Consider the following 19,535-nt stretch of genomic DNA (forward strand, 5'->3'; position numbering starts at 1 on the left):
ATTTTAAGTGAAATTTCCTTAGTAACTGGATTGAAACTATGTTAGATTATATCATTTTTTTAAAGAATGTAATTTGAAAAAAGACCACCTTCACCTGCCTTGACCCTACAGAAAGCAGCATGACTTTATCTTGTTTTGTTAACACTCCCCTGACACTCCCAAGTGTTCCCTCAAATCTTTAATGTCAGTGGGCTGTTCCATTTGCCCTTTCCAATACATTTTCCATTAAAAAGTGTTTATAAGGCTGGGGCGGGATTTGCTTTTCCAGGGCTATCCTTTCAACTTCTCCAAATGTGTACTGCAACCTATACTTGTGTTGGTGACTTTAACTTTTGACATTCATATTGATACATCTTTCCAGTTGTTGTTTGTTTAAACCTATTTACCATCCATATTGCATTAAATTTCTATTCAAATTCTGAACAATCAAGCAAATTATGGAGGAGGCCTCTTGGATTGTGGCAGATTAAATAACCTGGACAAAATTATTAATCTGTATTTCATATTCTGGGTCAACGTACATAGAAGTACTCTTTCCCATCCTGTATTAGTAGATGAGGTTTAATGATTCAAGAAAGAAACATTGCAGTGTTCGTACAAAAAAATAATTTTTAATCTGTCTTTGTAGATCAAAACATGTGGAAATGATAATAGTGGATGATGTCATTGTTGCTGTAACTGACCTCCGTCGTGTTTTTCGGATATTCTATATCAGATATAAAAATGCAAAGGGACATTTCTTTATATTGAGCATCATTTAGTAGAAGTTAAGCAGTGGTTTTAAAAACACCTTGAATTCCATTTGGTTTTAAGATTTCGCCTTAATTTATATAGAAGCATACTTATGTGAAAATATTGCCGTAATACTCCGGTACTCCAACGTCGGGACGAACAAATGCTTACAGCAACTACTGGATACATAAAAAAGCAGGGAAAAACAGGTCGTCTTAGCTTTAAAATCAAACTGACGGTTTAAAATTGAAAGATGTCCTGTACGTTTAGCCTATTCAGGTTATCCCGTATTATCAGAATATATGATTACACTGCCAGTAGACTGACCGAGTTGATTCAATCAAAATTAAGAAATACGGGACCTCCAACGCAGCAGTCTCCTTCGAGGAGTAAATGATTCTCGATGCCAGTAGAGGGAGCACAGAAATCAAGTGTCATCCCTGGGTGTTGTTACATGGTACTCAGACGCTCACTAAACACACCCGCGGAGAGAACTAGACTTGTCCTGCTTCAAGTTATGTCGTTTACTAAATTCACGAATCGGTCAGCCTGCTGGAAACGTGTGGAAAATGTAATGGCTTTTCACATTAAAAAAAAATAATACAAACATTACTGTGAAGAGCTATCTTCTCTCCGGTTTGCGGTAACTGTAAGTACATTAATGTAATATTCAGGCAGTACTGTATGGCAGTAAGGCTACTGTTATAGGAGTTCAGAGGGTGATTAATTTATGTTTTCCATTTTGAATCTAGAGTTGTGCTGTCAAGCCAGGTATGTTTAGTATTTTTAATTTCACACTGCACATGAAAGATTATCCCGGTTCTGTTGCGCTTAAGGACAAAATATCGCCTGCGTTTAAAACTTAAATGTTGAGTTGAATAGTTTTCTTTGGAGCCAGTAGTATTTTCCATGTGTAGTACAGCACGAAGCTGAATATTTTTTTAAACAAAACAGAGTGACTAAGGCGTTTCATTTGAAATTATTTTCATAAGTATTCGGACTAGTCAGTAATGTGTTGCCTGTTCTGTTGATAACATAAAGGGTTCATTAAGATGATACTGTAACTTTGCATTTACATTTGGTGGCCCGTACGGAAAGAAAATTGTTGTCCGTGGTTGTTTACCGACTTCGAGGGGAGCTATAAGGAGACTAGACTTAAGTTAATAGGCTCCAGTGTTTGGAAAGGACACTGGTTAATTTTGGAACTATATAAGCACTAATCATCTATTAGCCCCAGCTGCACCTCACACCGCTATACGGATATCATTGCAGTACTACTGTACAATTACCTATCGTCTCGACGGATCTGGAGAACAGCATCTATTTCCTGGGACTCGACTCCGTAAGACTAAGAGTTGTTTTTTTTTTCTGTCAGGAGCAAGGTGTAATCCTAGAGACCAAAACTGATCGAGTCGTCTGTGCAGTGTAGGCATGTCGCTGCAACCTACGGCAGCGGGATAAACGGGTTTTCTTCCAGACACGTACTGTACAGTACAGTACGTGGATATTTTAAAAAATAAAACGTTGTATTTAGTTTGAATTAAAGTAGAGTTATAGAAGAATCTTTGACAAATACAGTTCCTTAGGGGATTCAAATAATTTATACTACATCTGAAATGTAGAGCATGAGAATGAATTTTCCGATTGATTCCACTCATTCCTTTTCTCCTGCGAAGTATAATGGATCACCGCCTTGGCCTCTCACCCAGTAGTTGATCCAATTGTTTGATATTGAAATGATTGCTTTTAAGGTAAAATATATGTAAAATAAAGGTTCTTATTAATTTATAAGAGAAAACTAGTTAAACTAGACGGTAGTCTAGATTAGTATGCAATTCGGGATAATTTTTGTTTTCCTCTACTTAGTAAATCGGCAAATTCATTGAAACATCCACATAAAATGTACTCTCAGTAATAGTCATTTCAGACGAATATTGCTCTTATGCCTCTGCCACAGATGCACTCCGGCTTACCAGTTACGTATGTACATGTTTTGGGAGTGCCCGCGATTCAGCGCTTTTGGGTGTGTGTGCCACTGAATCTTCACAGCTCTTTTTCAGTTAAGATTCTCAAATTACTGTCAGTGTTCAGATATTGTACTAATCGTTTGTTCACAGGTCTGCAACCAAAACAAACATGTCTTATGAGGCTGGGTGGAGACTGTAACACCCTTAAACAGCACTTACGTTTGATTTAATTTGCAGCTGTTCTAGGGAAAACAGTATAAATTACATTTTGCACGTGCACAAACTGTCACAGTGTGATTAAATGCTTTCCCCATCATAATGGTTTATTCTTATGATTTCAAATTTTTTAACTTCAATTTGTCTTGTCCTGCTCTTATTTTTTTAAATGAGAAATATTGCTTAAAAGTTATTTTATTTAATAAACATTACATATATAATTATGCTGAATGTATCTGTTTCCAAACTCCTTTAGCAGACATGTGAATAATGATTTTACAGATGGCTCTACAGCTGACTGAGAATTGTGGGCACATCGCTTGGGGTTAAATATGAGGAGTAGTTCATTTGGAAACTTTAAAAACTAAAAGAAAAAAGGGAGTGCGTGATGATCTTTTCACTAGAAAATAAGGTGGAGTCTGTCCGATATATAAAAACATTCCAAGTTATTTTTGCCAGTTTAATGTTTGTTTTTCACAAAGGACTTAAAAACGTCAGACAAAAATGGTTAAAATCCATTGTGTTATGTGACTGTGCCTTGGGAATGGACAAAGAATAACTGAGTTTCTCATTTTCTTAAAGATAGACCCATTGTCTTGTATAATCCCGTCACAACCTCTTTGAGTTTCCTGTGAATGGTTTCGTTTGCCTATGAGTCAACATCCTATCCCAAAAGCATCCCTAAAAGACCACACTACTGACACCAACCTCAGTTAAAGGAGTACCATACTGTTTTCTCATTTAATGTTATTCCAGCTCTATATAACTCAATTGGAATAATTATTCAAAAGCTGTACGCTTTTTTTGCTTCTTACCAGTTATTTTACAAGGAACTGTACTTCTTATTAAGTACATCTCTGCTACTGATTAATTCTTCCTACTTCCTATTCTTCCTATTCTTCCTAAAGTAGGTTTCTTCCTACTTTAGTCTAAGGGAGATTTTTCCTTGCCACTGTCGCCTTAGGCTTGCTCATTGGGGCTTCAGGCCCAGAAATCTGTAAAGCTGCTTTGTGACCATGTCCATTGTGAAAAGGGCTATACAAATAAAACTGAATGGATTTGAATTGAATTGAAATGCAACTTATCGAATATTCATTTAATATAGTTATTTTTGTTACATTAAAAAAGGGATGTGCAGTGTTGATAGGTCCATCTATCCATTTTCAAACAGCTTTATTCTGTAGAGGGTTGTGGGGGAGCTGGAGACTATATGGCAGGATACACCCTGGACAGGGCGCCAGTCTATTTGAGGACACACACAGACACAGACATGTACATGTTCACATCAGAGCCAATTTTTCCCAGCAGCAATTTACCTACCGGTATGTTATTGAACCGTGAGAAGAAACTGGTAGGTTAGATGGCTTCTGGGAAAGTTGGTCCTGATGTGAGTGTGTCCTGCAGTGTACTAGCGTCCTGTCCAGGGTGTATCCTGCCTTGCACCTATTGCTTGCCAGGATTGGCTCCGGCTCCTCTTTGACACCATGTTGGATAAAGTGGTTTAAACATGAATGGATGCATGGACATAATTATTTCATCAATTTCTCCTAGCAACAGCAATATTTTGTCTAGCAAAACCTAACAGCTTTTTATGTTTTAAATCAGTCATACAGCAGCCAGCAAACCAGTCATTGTTAATAGCTGATTCACAGCTCATAAGGAAAACAAGTTAAATTGTCTTTTTTTCTTTTCCTATACAGAAATCTAGATGGAAATTCCCTGGCAAGTAGCATAAAGTGAGAGGGTGTTTGACATTAAAAAAAGGAGACAGCCTTTTTGGAAGTGTAATTATAGAAAGACGTTGTTGAAGGTATCTTGTGGAGGAGAAAGCACTCAGTGGGTAAATGGAGTAGCCATGGCGACTTCTAAACTGTTGTGTTGGTGGTTTCAGAGTGACTACTGATTGGGCACCTTGAACAGGTGCTGTGAAGAGGGTCATGAGGTGTGCAGGGGTGCCAGGACTTATCAGTCGGAATGCCTCAGGCCCTGCCAGCTTCCGCTCCTGTATTCCTGCTGCTGTTCTGCGGTTACGGTGAGTTACTGCAGCCAGAATAGGCTTTAAGCTGCCCTGTTCCCAAACCATTGTAAAGTTGTATATTTCTGGTGGTTGGTGAGGTGCCTTAGCCAAGCTGTGACTCAGAGCAGGGAAACAGCTGGGGCCTTCTCTGGGTAATTGAGGGCATTTCCTGAGAGGAAGACAAGAAACACTGACTGCTTTCTGTGTCGTTGTGTTCTTGTTCTACCCTGAAATGTACCTGCTGAAAATGACACATCTGCGTAATTGTATCATCGATGTAAATTGAGGTTATAAGTGTATAAGACTATACAAAAACACAGAAGCTGGAAATCTAAAGTCTTTCCTCATACCTCTCATTTTAACATATTTTTTTATTTTTATAAGACAAGAGATTGGGAGCACTCAATATTTGTACAAAATAGTTAGAAAATGTTGAATTAGGAAATAATTTAAAACATCATCTGAGCGCTTTAACTGGCAAATGTAGTTAAATGCAAAACCTTTAAATACGAAGAACAGGCCCTGAGTTACACAGGAAATCACACTGGAATAATAGGAGTGGAAGAATGGTTAGAATTTTTTTTTTCCTCCTGGATTGTTTTTGAAAAACTTTTGGAGGTACAATAGCAGCTCCACTCAATTAAAAATGCCAAATACTGTAATCATCAAAGTGATTGCTGTGACATGAAAGATTCTGCCCTTTACTGTAATTCCATTGAGATTGCCCAAGGGAAGGGACATGGCAATAGTATATTACAATTATTCAAATGTGTTTTTCAAATATTTGGCATAGCCCATATTTTTGTTACTCTTTTTGAAAGGACAAGTTTAGGCAACATATGAGTGTGAAAGCCTCATCTCAGAGGCTTCCAAAAGCTCTCCATACAGTAGATGCCTCTTAATTTTTATGAAAGCATTTTCTTTTGGCGAAACATTATACAGCCCAGCAAATCAGAGAGAAGGAAATTTACTCTTAGAAGACATAAACCTTTTTTTTATTTGTAGCCTTCACTAAAGTCTCCGTAAAAGCTCAAACTAAATGACAATTTAGATTTTTGTACTCTCTTTTTCTTATGCAGAAAAACAAACCTATGTCAGTCTTTTATAGAAATAGTCATTTTACTTTAATGTTTACCAGGTCATCCTGAAAGCTCTGTATTTTGTAGTACTTTGAACAATATTCTTTTCATTTTGTGGATATGCAGAGAGGAACAAAGGTTGTTAATGATATGGAACCCCTGAGAATGAGTGTACAGTTTATTTGACCTGTAATCATGTTGGATTAGCTACTGCAGGACTTTGAGTTAACTACTGTATTCATGTGTCGATTACCCTGAGATGTTGTGATAAAACTTTTGAAAATTCAGATTGATGTGAATTGAAAATTGTTAAATGACGAGTTTAGTTTCTTCTCATCTGCTGCATTAATCAGACGTCAAAGTTGTTTTAATTGTAGAAAACAAGAGTGGCAGGCAGTACAGTGGTGCAGTGGTTAGCATTTCTGCCTCGCAGTGCTGGGCCGCTGGGGTGCTATCTACATGATGTTTAAATGTTCTCCCTGTGTTTGCGTGAGTTTCCTCTGGCTGCTCTGATTTATCTCCCACAGACCAAAGATATACTGACAGGTTAATTGGCTTTTGGAAATATCGGCCCAAGTGTCTTGTCAGTCCTGCAATGGACTGGCATCCCGTCCAGGGTGTAACCTGCCTTGCGCCCGTTGAAAAAAATGGATAGATTGATGGCTGGAAAATTGGTCCTGGTGTGAGTGTGCGCGTGTCTGTATCTGTGTATGCCCTGCGATTAACTTGCGCTGTGAGGCAGCAATGCTAACCATTGCGCCAACATGCTGGCCCTTTACTAAACATACTGAATAAAAATGTCGCTTTTTGGCATCCACTTTACGGGTTCAGTTTTCACCGCATACGGTAGTTGATATTGAGGTGTCCTGCCTTACTAGCAAACGTCGAGTTTGTTGCGGTTGTTTTTGTTCATTGAAACGGACACACTGTAACTAAATGCTCACCACTCCTTTTGACTTCATTTCAGCTCTGGCCCAAATCCGTTACTGGCCCTCCGCAGTATATGTAGCTTTAAGCAACGGGACAGTGTTTGTGGATTTCCACTGTGACAGGAATGTGACCGATGGCAGCATGACCATTTCCTTGGTGGATACAGAGGCTAATACCACAGTGGCCAGCAGACCTGTACCTGGAAACCAGTCAGAAGGCACAGTGGAGTTTAACTGCACCTGCTTCCCCTACGCGGGCAGATTCCGGTTCTGGCTGCAGCTGGGTGGGCAGAAAGGGTGCCTCAATGATACCCAGTGGTGGAGTGAGGTACTGCACGTCCAGTGGCCCCCTTTCCACATCGGCGTGCAGAGAACGAGCAACAGGAGCTCGAGCTCTTTTCAGATCGGGATTTCCACCAACTTTGAGCCCTGCCGTTTGAACTTGTCCCCTGTTTACTTGGAGGTCAGCTACTTTGAGCACAACACTATAGGGAAGGTAAGCATTGATAAAGTGAAGGCACAGGTCAGGAGGGACGTGGCTGTTGTGAAATCACAGTGGGTGGATTTGGGCTGTGTCTTCCCTTTTACCGAACGGGATTTCATCAAGGTGGCCCTGAAATCCCGCCATGCAGACCGGGACATAAAGTCCTCAGGGCCTCTGTACCTCTCTCAGATATTTACATACAAGCTGCTCATTGACAATGTGTACAAGCTGGGCTGCGAGCGAACAGTGACAGTGCGCTTATTGCCCCCACCCTGTGCCTTCGCCCAAGGAAAGGTGGTCCTGTACCGGGAAGGAGTCACGGGCTCAGGAGAGGACAGCCCTCCTGTTGCGTCTAAATGGCTTTCCCATGGAGAGAATGAAACTGAATTCAACTGCTCCCTGTTTGAACCGGGCAAAAACAAGTACTGCTTTAAGTTCATTTTAAACTTTAGCAGCTTGCCTAGCCATGCCCAGAGCTGCATCGTCGTACAGAGGAACACAGGTTAGCATTTCTTTTGTTTTTTAATGTCTTTTTTTTTCTTTTCAGTTTCAGAGATATCTGATATTTGCCCCCTCCCTCTCCATTTGAAACCTCACTCCTTCTCGCCTGCCAACGTTGTCTTCACCTACCAGCGCTGTAGTCTTCATTCTAGACTCCACCTTGCCATGCCATTTCATGAGTTACCGATTGGTGCCCGTGCAAAAAGTAGATCTCAAAGAGCTTTGGCAATGACATGCCCGAGTCACAAAAGATGGGCAAGAGGAGACACTCTAACGTACAGCCAGAGGAGCCATAGCATTGGTTTTCCTAGAATAACCTTTCGTGTAAAAACAGAAGAAGGACAGACTCAACCTCTTCCTTCATTTAATCGCTTGCTTAGCCTTGCTAGAGATTGTGTCTGCTGAGATTAATTCAAGCTCCACACCCTGCGATGTACATAAAGGAAAGGCAATATGTACTTGGCAGTTTAAAACTTTTGAAAAAACCTGGGGCTAGTTTGGGGATTGAGGAGAGCATGGGTGTAGATGAGTTCATCTGAAGCCTGAGATTTTAGTATATACTCTCAGTGGTAGGGGAGCTCACAAAATCTCAAAGGACTCAATCTCCTTACTATAATGCCTGCAGCCTCCCCTCTCTTCCTCCTGTAACTGCCACTAGCCATGTACATTTTTGCTTTTACAGTAGATTATGCAGTGAATCATACTGTAGGTGCCATAATTGGGCAACAGACTGGCACAGTGGTTAGCATGGCTCCCACACAGCTCTGGAGCCCTGGATTCATTTGGTTGTGTGCTGTCTGTGCGGAGTTTGCATATTCTCCCATTGTTCACTTCCTCGGGGTCCTCTGGTTTCCTCCCACAGTCCAAACACATGCTGGTAGTTTAATTGGCTTCTGCAAAATTAACACTGGGGTCAGTGTGTGCATGTTTGTCCCATTCATGGTGTATCACGCCCTGTGCCCAGCGCTTCCCAGGATATGCTCCAGACCACTGTGACCCTGAATTAGATAAGTGGTTAATGAAAGTGATATGATGTGAGGTACTGTACCTTACATAACAAGAATGCCAAGATATTATGTGTTATTATTTCTGCTAAGATTATGTCAGGTGACATACTTTTGGGATATCTTTACAGTAATCCTGGCTGATAGATTAATGCACTGCTTGGTCACCTCTACATGTGTAAAGGTTCAAACCTCTGAGGTTCCACAGATATTTTCAGATGGGTTGACTCACCAAGCTATCATCAAGCAGCAGGATTTCCATAGGTCCAGTATAAGTACTAGATTTGCTTTTAGTGGGCGGAGCTAAAATGCTGGAATGCACTCACTTTCCCTCACCTCATCCTGTAGAGTCATGGGGCCGGTGGCAGACCTGGAGCCCCTGCAGTGTGAACTGTGGTGAAGGGGTGAGGCAGCGGTACCGGGAGTGCCTGGTGCCTTCTACTGGGACGGCCCACTGCACCGGCCTGCAGAAAGAGCTCTCCCCCTGCTCCCTGGAGGACTGCACAGGTAAACACCGGGCTGGGTCACACCCAGGCCCTCCAGCAACAACCGCAATTTACATAACTCGGTATCAGGCCAATAGATCTCTAGGCACTTGGCAAGAAAGGAATTCCATACCATATGAAACCTTTCAAGACAAGCAGAAGATTATGCATATGAACTGTAAATCTCCTGGCCCAGGAATGGTGCTACCTGACTATAATGAGCTTTCCCCAGCCTGCAGTGTTTGCTATCCAGAGCACTCATGCAACATGTAGTGGGCTCCAAAATTCTTATAAACGGAGCATCTTCTTAAACTGCTGAGCAGTTTACATTTTGGATCTTTTGTGATGGGGCCTTCACTGAGGCAATAATTTTGCCCTCCACACTCAACCATTTCTACAGACTGATGCAGTGCAGTTCTCGTGCGTTTTGCCTCCAAGTACTTTCATGACCCATTATCACTGTATCCTTAGGCCTTTAGTTCATCTATTTGCATTTGCTGGGGTACAGATGTTACTCAAGAGGTACAGTAACCACTACATTCACAGGAAGGCAAACATTTTTTTGTTATTGTTATAACCTTGGCCAGTATAGTGGCCCAGCATTTAGCATCACAGCCTTGCAATGCTGGGGCCCTGGGTTCAATTCCTGGGGTGCTATCTGCATGGAGTTTGTAAGTTTTCCCTGTAGTCACATGGGTTTCCTCTGGGTGCTCTGGTTTCCTCCTACAGTCCAAAGACATAGTGGTGGATTAATTGTTGCCCATTGTTTGCTGGGTTTGACTCTGCCTCCACTGTATTGGATAGAGCAATTAAAAAACGGATGGATGTTATATCCTTAATTTCCTCAAAGGGAATGTAGCCATTGCTCTTTTAGGTTGCTTTACAATTACCTTCTCACAGAGAATTGAATGTTGAAAGTTGGTTCAAACCTTTCAATTCACATGGACTCACAGGGGAAAAAGGGGAGGCTGGGTAACATGAGAGGGCTCACGGTCTGGTGTGCATGCTGGATTGAGGGGAAATCACAGGACACTTGCTCATGAGGCAGCAGCTGCATTTTTTTTAGAGAACCTAATTTGTTTTTTAATTTCTTGCAGTGATTGCAGTTTCACCTTCCCTCGCTCCTGTTCACCCTGAAAGCAAAAAGATGGGCAACATGGTAGCTGTGGCAGGCATCTCCATCTGTCTTGTAGTGATTGTGGCCACTGTCCTCATCACGCTGTGGAGGAAGCTCTGCCGGACTCCAAAGTGCAACTCCGTCCGCCGCCACAGCTCCTTGCACTCCCCGGGATTCAGGAAGAACTCGGACGAGGTCAACATCTACTGCCAGAGCCAGCAACGGCACAGTTTCTCTGAGAGCCTGGAGGCCCTGCCAGAGCAGGCTGAGGAAGTTTTCGACAAGCTGACCGTAGGCCGCAGGCACAGCCACCCTCTCTCAGCTGAACTGAGCAACCCCACTTCTGGGGAGAGTCTGTCACCCAACGTGCAGAAGATCATCCCTCCTATCTTTGGCTACCGGCTTGCCCAGCAGCAGCTGAAGGAGATGAAGAAGAAAGGCTTGAAGGAGGCCACCAAGGTCTACCATGTGTCCCAGAATCCCCTGAATGACACTGTCCTGGATGCCACCTCTGTAATTATGCCAGAGCAGCCAGAAAGCCAGGAGGAAGCAGCATTAAGCCGTTTCCGCATCAAGGCACCTTTCTTAGAACCCAAGAGCTCTGTTTCTCCAGAGAGGCCGAGTCCCAAAGTGGACTTTGTGCTCTCACAGCTCAGTGAGCTTCCCCTCTCCTCTCAGCCCAGTGTGCATCAGCGTACGGAAGAATGGGTGGAGATGGTGGAAAGAGGCTACATGAGGAATCCACATTTCAAGAGAACAGCCAGCTTCCATGAAACCAAACACCCCCGACCATTCCGAGAAAGGAGCCTGTCTTCCTGTACTACAAGGCAGCTGGCATTCTCTGGCTCCAGGTTGAGAGGTTTCGACCAGCATCAAGAAAAGGAGGACAGACGCCCCAAATCTAGGATGGGGGATGGGGAGGAGGAGAGGCACCGATTTTGGAATGAGAGGTTTTCAGCAAACAGGCCAGACCTCCTCGGTGATCGCAGACTGGGGACCTGGAGTACTGGACTGGATAAAACAGTGCAAAGTAGGGCCAGAAGAGGCCCTTCGCCAATTCAGAGAAACATGATGGCCAGGAAGCTGAAGCAAGCCAATTCATCGGCCACCTACAGCCACCAGAGGAACACCAGCCTCAGCCCCTCTCAGTACAGGAGGGACAAATGCAAGAGCCTTCCACTCGACTCTGAGTACGGACTCTACCCCAGCTCCCCCTACGGCCTCACCGAGTCTGAACAACGCATGATGGATCTGTCGGGGTTCTTTGGGGAAGAGGATGAGAACAGAGATTTTGAGTGCTGAGATGCTGTGATGATTACCTGCACATCATACTCTCAGGGTCGCTGAACGTAGTTCATGTTTTGTCAGAGCACTGACTGAAAAAGTAATGAAGCCACTTGTGGTCAACCTAGAGTATTAGGAACATCCCAGTGTGAATACGGCAAGCAGTGAGCACAAGTTGCAAAGCCAGTTCAATGGCCAATACAGTTAATTATCACTACTCTCTATTGACTGGAGGTCTAGGTCATCGGTTATTTACATATGTATATTTTCTGTTAACTTATGAACATATTTGTGAAAGTGGACAATGCAAGTGTCTGTCTGCCACTGAGAATCTAGTATCTATGCTGACAGTATCTGTCCAGGGCCAAAGAATGTATGTTATCTTGAACCTTCTTAAAGGAATGAAATAATTTTTAAAAATTGTTTTAAATACCATTTCATTAAGTTCATGTTTTCTTGTCAGACCTAAGGTTCTTATTTGGATCATCATCTCTGTCCATGTATTTGACATCAGACATGGCTTTATACTGCAACTGAGTTAATTACCAATAACGGATAACAGATTTAATTACCAAATCTTAACAACTTATGTTTTGCAAAATGTAAGGCTTTATGTTGTCTCCTTACACTGCCTGAATATGTTCACTGCTGAATCAATAAAACATTTTAGGTCTTTTTCATAGATAGACTATTCAAGTTCTGTTCCACTCATTTCATATTTGTTATTTTTGTGTAAACTGATATCTATTCCCAGTTTTGTAAACCGTCCAAAGGTGATAGACAAACAAGAAGGGAAGGAATAGAATGAAATTAAGTATTGGTAGCTTAATTATGACAAAAAGACAGGTTTATTTAGTTAACCTGATATAGTTAAGGGTACATTAAGTATAATGTGGGTACATTTAATTTTAAGTGTTTAACTATGGAAAAAAGCATAACATTGGTATTCTCCTACTTGTCACAGTTCCCGCTGAGAAAGAAAAAAATCAGCAGCGCACAGAAATGACTGTTGGAATTAAATCATTCCCTGAATTCAACCAATCAGAGGATCTCTGTTTGTATTGCTCTAGAACTCTGGTCTCCACCGTCAGGGAAGAGAATGGCAGGGCCTAGAGAGGCCTGGAGTCCTGGATGAAAGGGGACTCTTATTGCTAACCTATACCAGCCCTCCCTCACCGCTCCCCCAGCTGTCCATAAAGACCAGTGGCCTGACCTTCATGGTAGTATGCCGGAGGGAGTACCAAAGGCCGCTCCATGTCATCCACACCACCCCATTGTCGTACTTTCCTCTGTACTCGCCTCCCCTGTAGTACTTTCCATTCAGGTTGGCTGCATGGCACCTGCAGGACAAACAAAGCAGAGAGGCCTCCTTGAACTCTGGGAGGGACCTTTTCAGAAATCAGCCCTAATTCAGTTGACATAGGGGAGAGATATGGAACACAAGCTTTCTTTTATGTTTTAAAATCCACATATTTTGTGAAACCACAGTGTTTGAATCTATTCTCCCTGCTTTGAGACAGTAGTGGGACTTGTGTGGGGGCACAAGCCGGTCCTCTTCAACCTGCACATCACTCCAAAAGTACCCAAGATACACTATATTTTATGATAAATCATAATGTTTTCCTTTTCAGTAGGTTCCTTTTGTCTCACCTGTTGTACTAGCAGGCATCCTGTGAAATGAAATCACCTAGTAAAGGATTATTTTGTGTTATTTTCTATTCATATAATGGCACACTTCATGTGACATGAAATGTCTTGATCATTGTATTTTTTTCAGAGAGGAACATACCATAAACTTAAGCAACTGTGCATAAAGCACAGTTTTCTATTGGAACTTGACAAGCCAACTGCTCTTGTCAAGATAACAACTGCAGCACAGTGTTAAACAATCAAACAATCAGCTAAGGGGGAAAAACAGTAACTGTATGTTTTTGTGATGCCAGTAAGATTTCATGAGATAACCTGATCTTTGTGATCGATTTAGGAGGCAGCAAATCTTTATTATGGGGGAAATTTACTGTACTTATTTACACGACACCATTAAGTGAAAATGTCAGTGAAAAACTGGCATTTCATTTTCTCCACAAAATAAATTGCGGTATAAACGTTGGCCAGGTGGCTGTTTATTTTCTTCCCGGGAAGTACTGACTGATTTTCCCCCAAAAAAATCTCATGCAGCTGTTCTTCAGACTTAAGTGTTAAGAATCTGTTATTATCAGTCATCCCAGGAAACATTTTCAAAGGCACTGTGCAGGTCAGGGAAGGTGAGGCTGAAATATGTGGTAGTTGAACAGTGTGCCCTGTGTCTAGGATACCTGTTGTACCACCATCCTCCCTTGTTTTCCTTGGCACAGCTGCCCTGCAGGAAGCGGTCATTATCTCTGTCCTTGGTGCTGAACAGCATGGCATTGTGTGAAGCTGACCACTGTTGCTCCACACCACCTCCCCCGGACAGCGCATCGCCAGCAGTCCCACTGTACAGCCCAAACCTCAGCTGGTAGTTATTCTAAAACACAACGACAGTCAAGTACACCTTCTTCCACCTTTAAGAGCAGAAGCTGAAAATACGTTGAGCAGAGCATGGATTTTGGGGAGCACTGCCGAATTTATAGCCTATCATTACCATAGGCATCAAATCTAAAAATGCTCCAAATAAAGAAATTTCACCTCTAATGCAGTCATTGGTTGATAGTGTTTCTCAATGCTAACCTGTAAAAAGTGACAAGAATACAGAAGTGCCTCTTGTGAAAGGTTATGTGGTATTTGGACCTTGTTGTCGGGAAAAATATAGGAATGTAGTTGGGACCTAGCCTCCATACAAAAACTACATTTTCTCAGGTTGTGTTTGAAAGAGTATAAACTATCAAGTATAAGGGATGCTTACAAATCACTGTGATCTGGACAAGTTATTTGGAAATTTGGAAGGTTCAAAACATGATTTCTATGATCCAAGTTTATACTACTGTAATTTTTAAGGAAGAAAAATGCCTTTTTTCCAGCAACGTGCACTGTATTATAAAGTGATTTGTGACTAAATCGAGATACTGGTAGCAGGTAAGTGCAGGACATGAAAACAAAAGATCTGTGTAACAATGCTTGAAAGAGTGCATAGTGTCTAAACAGACCCTAAGAAAGGATTGCTATGGCATCAGTCATAAGATTGTTTAAGAGAAAGAATTGTTTACTTATTGGTTTTGTTTTCAAGATATGGATTACACATTTCTTTAGACCATTTGAAAAAGTTGCTCACTTCTGTTTGTGAATGATTTGTGTGGCATTTCTAAAGCTACCCACTAGGCGTCACTATGGTTTAATTTTTTTAAGACACTTTTCGGTAACACTATGGCAGTCATTATGAAATAATAGAGGAAAATGTTTTTTATTCAGTTATATTTTGCAAAAATATATAATTTTTTCACATGTATATTTTTAGAAATAGATTAAGATATGTTATGGGGAAGTCACCTTGTTCAACTGCAGAGTTTAAATGGTAAACTCTTGAGAAATAAAATACTAAATGTGCATTAGTAAGTTAAACACATAAATAACTTTCTTAAGTAGTAATACTCTGTGGATTATGCACAATCTGATTTAAATAATTTGTTTTCTTTTAACCAGGAAACTGAATTAACTCCATAAACCTGTTCTTGACTGGAGTAAAACAGCTTGATTTTGTTTTGTACTACTCATTTGACAATGTATGTTGATGAGTCCTTCACAGCCTGGTTTTTTTACAGTACATGTTGCCCTTGTTTCACCAAAGGCAGGCCAGTGTCTGAGAAGCCATAAGGCCAAAACAGTTATCATAGTATATTTTGTAGGAAAGATTCTGTGGTATAACTAATTTTTGAGGGCTGAGTTTCCACTTGCGCCAACATGAAGCTTTTAGAACTCGAGCAGTGTAAACTTCAAGGTTGTAAACTCTGCCATTAGAAAGGGCTGCTGAAAAGCTCATTAAAATGCAGAGTCATCCTTGCTTCTTGTTATTCATATACTTATTAATACTGTACATGCCAACTCACACATTAGCTTTCATTGTGTCTAGAGCAGATGCCTGAATTGAATCGTGACAGACAGAGTTTCTGAATGATCACCTTTTCATCTGCTATTTGAAAGTTTTCATAGTATGCATGCTTCTTTTCTCCTTTCCAGTCCATCAGTTCTATCTTCACTAGATTGTCACCTGGAAGAGAAGATATAACATTGTAGTTTATGTTCATTAGAGTGTGCTCTGCTTTGCACTGTATTGTTATTTTTTTTTTAAAGTGAAATGTGAAATGTGACTTTCAGTTTAACTTGAAGGCTCACAAACCTTTAATTACAGAAGAGTGCATTGCTTTCTTAATAACAAAGAAAAAGAATTTAGATTTTTTTACCACCCAAAAGAAGAGAGTAAATATGTTCATTCCCCAGCCAGTATTCATCGTTACTTCTTTTAAAATGCCCAAATCCTTCTTTGTAATCACTCCATTCTCTAGAGAAGAAGAAAACACATTTAGACTCTAACATATTCCAAACATCTTTCCAAAACACAGTGTAGAAAAAAAAGTATGAATGTACTGTGTTTTTTTCCTGATGTTAATATTAACCAGTTTTGTTAACATATTACCATAATGAAGAACTTAACATTTAAAGTAAAACAATCTGCTTTCTGTAGTGCATCCATGCAATGACAAACACAGAGACTTCATCACATTTTCCTTATGTGCAGAAGGGAGAAATGCAGAATTATTATTTCATCATTCTTAGATGTTGGCTATTCTATTTTGTTACCTAGTGGCTGACCTCACTAGAGGGTCTCTGAGATGGCTGACTGACAAGACTTCACAGTTTCTAAGTCAGGATTTTCTTCACCTTCTGCTTTGTTTGAATAAACAGGTACTGTATGCTTTAACTCCAAAAGGTGATAAATAGACAATGTTTTGTATCAGCGGTCACTATTGTAAGGGAATACATTAGCAATAAGGAGAAATCATACTATACCGGTTGAAATCCACTCTTCCACTCCGCCTCTGCTGCAACACCGTCCACCCGGCCCCATCTGTCATGTCACAGTACACAAGGAAAGGCTCTGCCACCAGTTTGGGCTTGATCCGGTAGAACCCACTAGGCACTTTTTGTCTGTCATACAGCATTGAGCAGTCTGTACAGGAGCATAACATGCACACTTCAGCATGCCAGCTGAGCAAATCCAAAGACTAGAAGCACAAAAAACACAGGGCAGACATACTGCAGTGAGTACCTAGTGATCCTTAATAAATTATCTCTTTGTGGAAGGAAGATTTGCACATGGGTGAAATTTCTCGCTCCAGGACTGAGTGGCAGCCATGCTAATATGCTTTTCACTAGAAGTGAGAAAAAAACACGTCCACAGGGAAAACTGTTTGGAGCTCATCCCAGGATGCAGTGCTGTCTTTTTTGCACTGATGTTAGTAAGCCAGATTGACTAAAAAAGCCATTAGAACAGCCAAACTTCCTATGCCACGGCATCAAATGAGAGAGTGTAAATCTACAGCTACATTGTTTTTTTTCTTTTCCAAGTATTTTGTCCTTTTTTCCTTATTTTGCCTTCAGTGTGCACCTGTTTCCACCTGTCACTGTGCAGGAGTTGTCTGCAACCAAGTACTAATTGATTTTATGGCAGGCTTGTGAAAGAAGAAAATGAAAATTTCGCCATAAAAGACACATTCTTCCTTTCCTAGTGAGGGGATTAATCAACCCATCTAAACTCTTATTCTCGGATCATGAGCTGTTAATTTTGGTTTAATAATCCCCAGCTACCCTCTCAGGAAAAAAAATGGATCTGACATCCATTTAGAGCAGTGCTTCCCAATCTTCTTCCTGGTAACGCAATAACACTCAAGGATGAGGATTCTGGATTTTTCCAAAGCAAAGTAAAGCATTCTCCATTCCTAAATTTAATATCAGGGGTTGGGTGGAACAAAAACATGGACCATGAGAGTCCTGAGGACTGGAGTTGGAATGAACTACAAAGACAACTTCCAATCTCAATTTTCAAAAAAATGTTTAAGATTAGGCATTAGGGTTTCCACACCTGCATTCTTTCTGACATGTTTTGCTAAAAATCAGAAGAGCATTATGCTGTGATGATAAATCCACTGGAAAATCAATGCATGTACTGTACTGTATGTTGGAGTGTATATGTGTTACTTCCTGCAGGGCACTGGTGCCGAAAGTCCAGAGGGACTGGGTTTGAAGAGCAATTGAAAGAAAATGTATTTGTTTCAGGAAAACAAGCAACAGCCTCTTACCCTGGTCATACACAATAAGATTTCCTCCTGTGGTGGGCAGTAGGGTTGGCCCAGGGAGGCTCTTGTTGTGTCTGGGCCAACGGTTGTCCACCCAAAAGTACTTGTACTGTCGCAGGTTCAACAGCTGCCACTCACCGATGAACAGCTTGTTCTGCAGGTTTTTGATGGTGTCATTAAGCTGAGAGAGCTCTGACAAGCACAGCTCGTTCTCCTGAAGGAGAAGGTGGGGGGAAATACTGTATCCACCAGTAAGCCAAAAATAAACTCATCAGAAAGACTTTTTTCCAGTTAGGATGGCAGCAATCCAGAGCCCACGCCAGTAGGACACAGCGCAAGGTAAGACTACAGCCTGGACAAGACAACATCACAGGGCACACACACATGCAGGTATAATTTAGAGGCACCAAATAACCTAGCATGTTGTTTGAAGGTGGGAATAAACTAAAGCACCAGACAAAAACCCACACAAACAACAGAAGAACTTACAAACTCCACACTGGAGACACAGCAGTCCTAAATTAAACTCATGAACCAAGAGTTATTAGGCAGGCTACTGTGCCACCTAATTTATACACAAAATCAACAGAAATCCCACAAACACATACCTAATCTTTAATTCATAGCACTACCTGCTGTGTTTCTACTCTATTGCTTAGGCTGTGATTTTTGTAAAGGTACAGTACTTGAGAAATAATTTTACAATAGTCAGCAAAACCTACAGTTAATAGCCTGCAGTAAAACCATATAGTGTACATGCCTGATAGCGCATCCACTCTGAGTTATAATACGAATATTGTACAGTACTTAAGAAGAAAATACGTACCGAGAGGCGAGATGCTGCTAAAGTTTGGCTCACAAATAAAAGAATCAACACCAGAGACATGTCCTTGTCTTCACACAACCTGTGGATAAAGAAAGCAAAGTCAGACTGAATAGTACTACAGATTTCCCATTTCAAGATGTGGGATTAAGTAGTCAAATTGAGCCTCACTTACAGTATGTATAGCTATAATACATATTATAATTAATTGTATTTCTTCTTCATCTTAAACCGTTAAAGATTGTCACATCAGTAATCTGTTATGCAAATAAGAGGATAAGATTGTTTATAAACGATATAATCATAAGAAGCATTTTACCATTTTACAGTTTACAAGCCCTTGATCCTGATCATGTAGACCACATGTCTCCACTCAAAAGTTGTTAGAGAATTAGTACTGGTTGACAGAAACATAGCTACCTTTATGTCAAGAAAAAGAGCAGCTTGTGGGTTATAGTCGATAACCGCTGAGTCGAGGGCAGTCTCCAAGTGCTAAATAATCGCTTCTCGGTATAGCCTCGTAATTTATAATATCTGGTCATCGTTCCAGATGTTCCACATTATAACCAGAAGACAATATTGCATCACTGCCTGGAGTGCAATCCAGAAATGATATACACATTCCTGT

The 19,535-nt window shown here is 41.0% G+C and overlaps 2 protein-coding genes across 9 annotated transcripts; one reads left to right on the top strand and one right to left on the bottom strand.

Moving 5' to 3' along the window:
- The first annotated feature begins 400 nt into the window (after window positions 1-400).
- Window positions 401-12,495, top strand: thsd1 (thrombospondin, type I, domain containing 1). 4 transcript variants are annotated; one of them, XM_088639524.1, is made up of 6 exons: window positions 401-1,381; window positions 2,005-2,074; window positions 4,807-4,947; window positions 6,979-7,926; window positions 9,278-9,436; window positions 10,512-12,495. In XM_088639524.1, the coding sequence occupies exons 3-6, from the start codon at window positions 4,890-4,892 to the stop codon at window positions 11,831-11,833; spliced, it is 2,487 nt and encodes an 828-aa protein (XP_088495650.1). In that variant the 5' UTR covers window positions 401-1,381; window positions 2,005-2,074; window positions 4,807-4,889; the 3' UTR covers window positions 11,834-12,495. The 4 variants fall into 4 exon arrangements, with proteins under 4 accessions (XP_088495650.1, XP_088495652.1, XP_088495649.1 ...); XM_088639526.1 differs by lacking the exon at window positions 2,005-2,074 and having other exon boundaries at window positions 6,979-7,436; window positions 7,719-7,926; XM_088639523.1 differs by lacking the exon at window positions 2,005-2,074.
- On the bottom strand, window positions 9,960-19,451 carry fgl1b (fibrinogen like 1B). Of its 5 annotated transcripts, XM_088639532.1 has the most exons (9): window positions 19,328-19,451; window positions 18,911-18,989; window positions 18,088-18,298; window positions 16,799-16,958; window positions 16,192-16,289; window positions 15,910-15,998; window positions 14,131-14,321; window positions 13,029-13,155; window positions 9,960-10,205 (listed from the first exon to the last, which is right to left on the bottom strand). In XM_088639532.1, exons 2-9 carry the CDS (start codon window positions 18,968-18,970, stop codon window positions 10,164-10,166), a joined length of 978 nt encoding a protein of 325 aa, XP_088495658.1. In that variant the 5' UTR covers window positions 18,971-18,989; window positions 19,328-19,451; the 3' UTR covers window positions 9,960-10,163. The 5 variants fall into 5 exon arrangements, with proteins under 5 accessions (XP_088495658.1, XP_088495659.1, XP_088495656.1 ...); XM_088639533.1 differs by lacking the exon at window positions 9,960-10,205 and having other exon boundaries at window positions 12,645-13,155; window positions 18,088-18,238; XM_088639530.1 differs by lacking the exon at window positions 9,960-10,205 and having other exon boundaries at window positions 12,645-13,155.
- Between the last annotated feature and the right edge of the window lie 84 nt (window positions 19,452-19,535).

Source organism: Lepisosteus platostomus, chromosome 7 (assembly GCF_059453375.1).
Source record: "Lepisosteus platostomus isolate fLepPlt1 chromosome 7, fLepPlt1.hap1, whole genome shotgun sequence".
Lineage (NCBI taxonomy): Eukaryota > Metazoa > Chordata > Actinopteri > Semionotiformes > Lepisosteidae > Lepisosteus > Lepisosteus platostomus.